The sequence below is a fragment of the Polypterus senegalus genome, chromosome 9 (genome assembly GCF_016835505.1).
Source record: "Polypterus senegalus isolate Bchr_013 chromosome 9, ASM1683550v1, whole genome shotgun sequence".
NCBI lineage: Eukaryota > Metazoa > Chordata > Cladistia > Polypteriformes > Polypteridae > Polypterus > Polypterus senegalus.
Window position 1 is genome coordinate 9163687 of NC_053162.1, and position 6810 is coordinate 9170496.

The 6810-nt window shown below is 39.0% G+C and overlaps 1 protein-coding gene across 1 annotated transcript in view; it reads right to left on the reverse strand.

Annotated features, from left to right (window-relative positions):
• arpc5lb (actin related protein 2/3 complex, subunit 5-like, b) overlaps positions 1-5993 on the reverse strand; it is a 30421-nt gene extending 24428 nt beyond the window's left edge. Inside the window, exon 1 of the mRNA XM_039762688.1 lies at positions 5606-5993. Within this exon, the coding sequence (XP_039618622.1) occupies positions 5606-5745 (140 nt within the window). The 5' untranslated portion in view covers positions 5746-5993. The remainder of the gene's footprint in view (positions 1-5605) is intronic.
• Positions 5994-6810: the final 817 nt, after the last annotated feature.

Genomic DNA, 6810 nt, shown 5'->3' on the forward strand with positions numbered 1-6810 from the left:
AACTTGTTTAACAAAATCCCTGGACCTATAAAAAATGTGCTTTAGCAAAGTATTCAGAAAAAACATCGAGGGGGCAGATTCTTCTGCACACAGAGACCCACTGATACAATATGTAATAAATTTGATATTATGTAGGACAATCTAGGGGAGTAGGGCTGGAAAGCTTGCCTGGTTTAATTGACTGTTCCCATTACAACTGTTCTTAGGTCACCAAAAAAAAGTACTTTTATATGCTGTACGACTATTTTTGTCAATTATAATATTGCAATTATACTCTGTCAAAAAGCAACAAGCCCTGTTCTGACAAACTGATACAATAAAAATAATTGTTCCTTAGAATGGGTAAACAACTCATTCCAATTTGATTCCTGCCTTTTGCTTACTGCTTCCAGAATAGGCTCCAACCCATTTAGGCAAACAATTAAAAACAATAATAATACATTTCAACTTCAGAATGAACAGCTGCACCAAAAAGCCAGCCGTCACAAGATCCACAAGATTCCTGCGATAATGTGCATCGACATATAAAATGTTGTGCAAATACAACAGCACATTTACCTGAAACCACTAACCACCAAACTGTCAAAACATTTCGATGATGCAAAAAGCATGTTGGTTTTGAAGTTCAATTTTGTGCTTTGTTCCGAATGTCAGTTTTCAGGATTTTTTTTTTTTTTTTGGACAAGCAGTGCACAAGAGAGGTTGCAGTTTATTGCACACTACAAATTTCTAAACATTGGCAATTCTCGGCTTACACCACCACTCAATCCTCATAAATCTGGGTAGAGCTTCCAGCATGACGTGAACATGTCCTCATTGGCACATGGCCCAAAGCAGCATGCTGTATGTAGATCAAAATCAATGATTCAGATTTACGTAGCAACGGTGTTTAAAGACTCAAAATTATTTTGGTCCTGTTTAATGATCAAACACCCATTCCCACCCGTTGTACTAGAATTACATTTCACATCCTAAAGTTGGGTGAAGCTGAAATGTGAGATTCTTTAGAATTACATGAGTATGGAGTCAGAATGAGTTCAACATTTCTACTTCATTCAAATCTGCGCTAACCGTGTCATAGCCAATACACCATACAACAAACGAAGGGCTAATACAATGCACATGATCTCGGGAAGCAACAAGCCAGCAACGGAAGTGACAGTTAAGTGCTACAACTTACTGGCTAATTAGCAGGCAAACTAATTCATATTCTGGGGCGATGACCCCCTTCTTGTAAATGGGGGGAGAGAAGCACTACAAAAAAAAAAAATTAAATAATCAACAACACGGCGATACTGACAAATTATAAATGAGCTAATATTTCTTAAAACACAGTTTAGGTTCACTGTTAATGCTACTCTCTCTTCTGTTCTTTTTCTGTGGTGGCGATCTGTGCCGCCACCACCTAATCAAAGCACCGTGATGTCCCTACAAAGGCCAGAAGTCCACGGGACCATCATCATCAAGTCTTTTCATGAGAATGCTGAATACAATGAGGACTGATTGAAGTCAGTTATGTTATGTAGAATGCCTAGAGGGGGCTGGGTGGTCTCGTGGCCTGGAACCCCTGCAGATTTTATTTTTTTTCCAGCCGTCTGGAGTTTTTGTTTTTTTTTCTGTCCTCCCTGGCCATCAGACCTTACTTTTAATTCTGTGTTAATTAGTGTTCTCTTATTTTAATTTCTACTTTGTCTTTTTTTTCTCTTCATCATGTAAAGCACTTTGAGCTACATTATTTTGTATGAAAATGTGCTATATAAATAAATGTTATGTGTGTGTGTGTGTGTATATATATATATATATATATAAAAAAATAAAAAAAAAAACACTACCGTGGCTGTCCATGATTTTAATTCACCTGTAGTTCTCAAACCGTTTGAACTATTGACATGAAATTTGGTACACATGTACTACGTGACGTCTACTATCCGCTTTTGGGGTAATGATTGACCTCCAAGGTTATTCCTCTTTTTAATTTTATTATATTGTAGAATCAACTCTTGGCAGCAGCGAGCAGAGCGGCCGTGCGGTGCATTCGTATTGGTTTCGTTCACATCCCTACTACCTTCGCCGTCACTACCCCTACCTCTTCATATCTTAAATAATTCAGGCAGATTGAAGACTTCAGTGCCAGCTTAAGTGAAAAATTATGGAAAACACACTAAGTAATTGCAACACAAGCACTGACTTAATCAATTTTAACGTGAAAAGATGCAGACGAAAGAGAAGTAGTGGGCCACTAGGGTGGAGAAGAGAGCTGCTCAGGAAGCAGCAAGCGCATCAACCTCTGAACAAACGAGTGCTAAACGTACTGAGAAAGAGAATAAAAACTAGGAATGCTCAAGTCAAGTGTATTCATTGCACGTTATCATGCAGTGCACCGTTACTGTGTGTGTGTGTGTGTTTGTATGTATGTATGGTCAGTGTGTGCATCTGCAGTCCCTCAGTGTAATTTGAAAGGTCAGTCTGGATTTGGTGAGGCACTCAAAAGAGAAAGTGTGTGTGTGCGTGGCACAAGAGAAGGACTAATAGTCAAGCCGAGCGTGGACAGGAGGCAAGCAAGGCATATCAAAATTACAGCCTGAGAAGTAGATTTTACAGGAACCCATTTGAGAGGGGGAGTACTGGTCAAGAAAGGTTCAGACACACAAGGATGCTGAAGAAAGGCATTATGGGTAACAGATATTCAATGCTTTAAAATGTATTATGTTACCTAGTACTATATACAGCTAACTACTGTGGTCTTTGCTACAGTGTGATGCATGAAAAAGTGGCTGCGTGCAAGGAAAGGAGCCTCATCCTGTGTGTTTTTTTTTTTGATTAAGCAGCATTCACAGTCAGGTCACTGAGCACATTGTTAGTTCTGCAACTGTATCTCGGACCCTGCTGGTTAGAAAAATGACCCACATTCTTTGGTAAAGCACATTACGGTTACGGCGCTGTACGCTCAAACTTTGTCCTTCAGGTTGACCCGTGAGGGATATGCGGAACAATATAATAGGGAAACCTCATGAAAAACTCACAATACAACACATGGTTAAAAAGTTGCATAATACTGTTTCCATGAGCAATGCACCAATATTAAAAAAAAAAAAAAACATGGAATGATCAATAGAGTACTTCCATATAAATTACACTTAAGCAATACTATACCAATACAACTGACAGAACTGTACAATAATATACAAAATTGCATTAACTTAATTATGTGCACAAATGAAGAGTAAAAGGAACATGAAATTGAATCAAATGAACAACTTTAATATTTCATTTGAAACTAAACACATTGGGTCAAAGGATGTAAAGAAGCTGCTTACTTGGACAGATTGGTATGGGGATGGCTTAATGACTCTGACCACATCCACCTTCTACAGATCTATTGTGGTGTGTGTGTTGGCTCATTTCTTTCTCTTCACCATCCAGCATAAGCTTGGAAGGGCAAGCAAGCAAGCAGTCAGTCAGACAGCCTCACTTGTAAATTTCTTTGAATGGATGTGAATGTGTGCACATGAATTTATAAAAATTACATATCCCAAAGATTACTTGTGCAAACATTTTGCAAATTAATATGCCTTAATATGCCCATGACTGAATGGAGCAGAATGTGAAAAGTCAGTTAAATTTAAACAATTTGACGCAGTTATACTTAGATATAGGTAAAACTATTTGGCAAGGATCTGGGAAGAAGTACTGAATCAAAAAACAATAGGCCTTGAACCAGTAACAAGGCAAAATGTATGCAATTTGTTTGAAGAAATTGTTGTTGTAAATGGGTCTTAGTGTTCATGGCAGATATCGAAGAAACTGCGTGTTCTAAAATGCCCTCTTTTTGCTGGGATGTAGGCATGCAGGTGTTCCACACAATGCACAAGACAGCATTATTTCCAGACGTACATTGTAATTTTAAGATGTGAAAATCAATTTTGATTTTCCATAGACACATGCATGCATGCAAATACTGACACCATGCTAAGAAATCAACATTCCTCAAAAGTTTGGAACATCACAGAATCAGAATATGAACTTAACTAGATTGTGAATTTTTGACCACATCACCACACTTGCATGCCACAGAGACTGTTGCCAACACTGCCGACTGCATAGAAAAAAGTCCCATTAAGTTAATGCAGACACGACAAACAGGTGTGTCCGGTCATGTCAGCGTATACTCCACGATTACTTGTCTACTTTTTCCATATGCCAACTGGTAACTCTGAAGAGGCAAACATAAAATGTCCAAATCCTCTTAATCCAGTTTATGGGTGAAGACCACCAGGGTGTGTCCTGGCAGCATAATGTGCAAAACAGGAACCTATCCTGATCAGATTGCTACTCAGTCACACATCCATACCAGGTGGAACTGCCCATTAACCTCACACATACAGGGATTTTGGTGGAAAACCTACAAACACCATACAGACAACAACCAGACATAAGGTCACTTTAAAGCAAAGTTTTTACAACAAGCTATTTTGAAGAAATGCTTGGATAAAAACAGTTCAGAGTAAGAATGCAAGTATAAGAATATATGAGCACTTTCTGCAATTATACTTACTTGTATTTATTTACTTAATATAAAATTCAACACTTGACAAGTGCATCCAGTCTGCAGCTACTCTTACTCAGATGTGTATCACCTATTTACTATTTTTTGTTTGGCTAAGGTAAAGCTTTAAAATTTCCCTTTAAGACCAAATAAAGCATATCTATAAAATTCAAGACTTGCACGTTTTCATGCTGTTGCATAGTACTTAAATTGATTTTTTTTGTAGGGTGCACAAAACATTTAAAGCATTTAACCATAGTATTTATCATCCAAAATAGTTTACCCACGCCATTTATTATTGGCCACATAGCGCACTTCCTACGCCAAAGCGGGCATTGACAGATGTCGGCTAAAATTGGCAAAAGGAAAATCTCACAAAATTATTTTTGCACACTGAAAAATGCATCTACCATGTTAACGAGGAATGGAGGTGAAGTAGCACACTGGAAAAATCAGCTGAGCTGTACGCTACTCTTGAAACGTCAGGTTTGCATAAGATCTGTTAGGCTAAACCGGTTTTCGGTCTGTTCATTACACGGGCTACTATAAAACCCTTGGCTATATTGTTTAGACTAATTTCTACCTGTTAAATGGGAAAAAAAGTGGCATCTAAGGCAGCTACTTATTGGCATAAAGTTATCATTAACAGAACCATGAGAAATCAAATAAAAGTAAAATTATTTTTTAATAATATCGTAATATGATCACTTAAAGCGAGCAAAAAAATTCTGAAACTCATTCGAAATGGTGTAACTAGACAGGTCAAATAATTCGGGCTGCTGAATCCATATGGAAGGATTTTTATAAGCCGGCAGCATTAAAGATGACAGTTAACAAGGTCGCGGTGAACGCTCCTTCTAAACCTTGCTGCATTTTCTGTAAATCACTATCTTGCAGTATCTCTAGAAGAAAAAAAAAATAAAGAAAAAAAAAAGGCCCGGGGTCGCGCTACATGCCGTTTTAATGCCGCGCAACCGCAACGAGAAGCCGGACCACGACGTCCTGAAACTTCGCTCTGCGCCGGGCGCGAGCGCAGCACAGCGTTCACTTTAAGGATATTGCCTGATGAGGTTGTCCACCTCGGCCTCGTCCGGCCCTTGCTGTTCGGCCGCCTCCTCCTGTTCATCCACAAATTTGTTCTCGTCGTACTCGTCGATGTCCACCTTCCGGAAGCGCGACGACAGCGTGTTCTTTGCCATCAGGGCACTCGGGGTGCTTTCGGTTCCTTCGTGTCGTTCGGCTCTAGCGCGCCCACACTATTCAGCTATACACGGCACCTCCGGCTTTTAATCGCTCGAGCCCGACTCTGACAGCAGCAGCAGCCCCGCAGCTCGCCGGCTCTCCGTCACTCTGACCCTCCCTCCTGCTCGCCTCCTCGGAGAATATGGCTAGAGAATGTTGCACACAGCAGGCTCGAGACGATCAGCCCCGCCTTTGCTTCCGTCCCTTGCAGTAGCAATGCACCATGGGAATATTTCACACTTCCGGTGACGTAATACGCCGCCTTTTTAGTCTGTTATTCTGATAGGCAGCGAGATAAAGAGGCAAATTTAAATGCACAACAAATAAGGTATTACAATTCACATACGACCTTAATAATTAAACACCAAATTAACAACATAAAGAAGAACAGGAAAAAGTAAAAACCAGAAGAAAACAAAACAAAAGAAGAATTCGTGCAATTATTGTTAAAATGAATAGTAACAAAATCCCTTAAAGGGTACGTTTGTTAATTTTTAAGTGAAATCTATTATCTCGCACGTTGGATATAAGAATCTCCCACATAGAACTGCGCTTTAAAGTGATACATATTTTATAAATTAAAAAAATAATAATAACTAGCTCCCCGTGACCCTGTAGTTAGGATATAGCGGGTTGGATAATGGATGGATGGAGAATAACTAGTTTGTTTTATAATGTAGGTGAAGGGTACCGCAGAGTCCCATTGTGAAGAAAGCCTTTAAAGGGTAAGTTCTGTATTTTTCAAGTCAAAGTTATTTCTTCACAAACATTGTATATATGCATTTGCTATGCGAAAGTGTGTTCTAGAGTTAATTGCTTTCCATAAATTAAAAAAAAATCTTTACCACACTGGCAATTTACATATTAGTCTACTGGGCAAATACATCAGTTTTTTCAGACAGAGACAATTGCCAATTATTCACCAAGTATTGCCTTGTGATCGTACACACAATGTAAATACATTTCTACATGTCGTATTACGATATTCAGCCATTTCAAAAGAAGACTAGCTGTGCGCTACG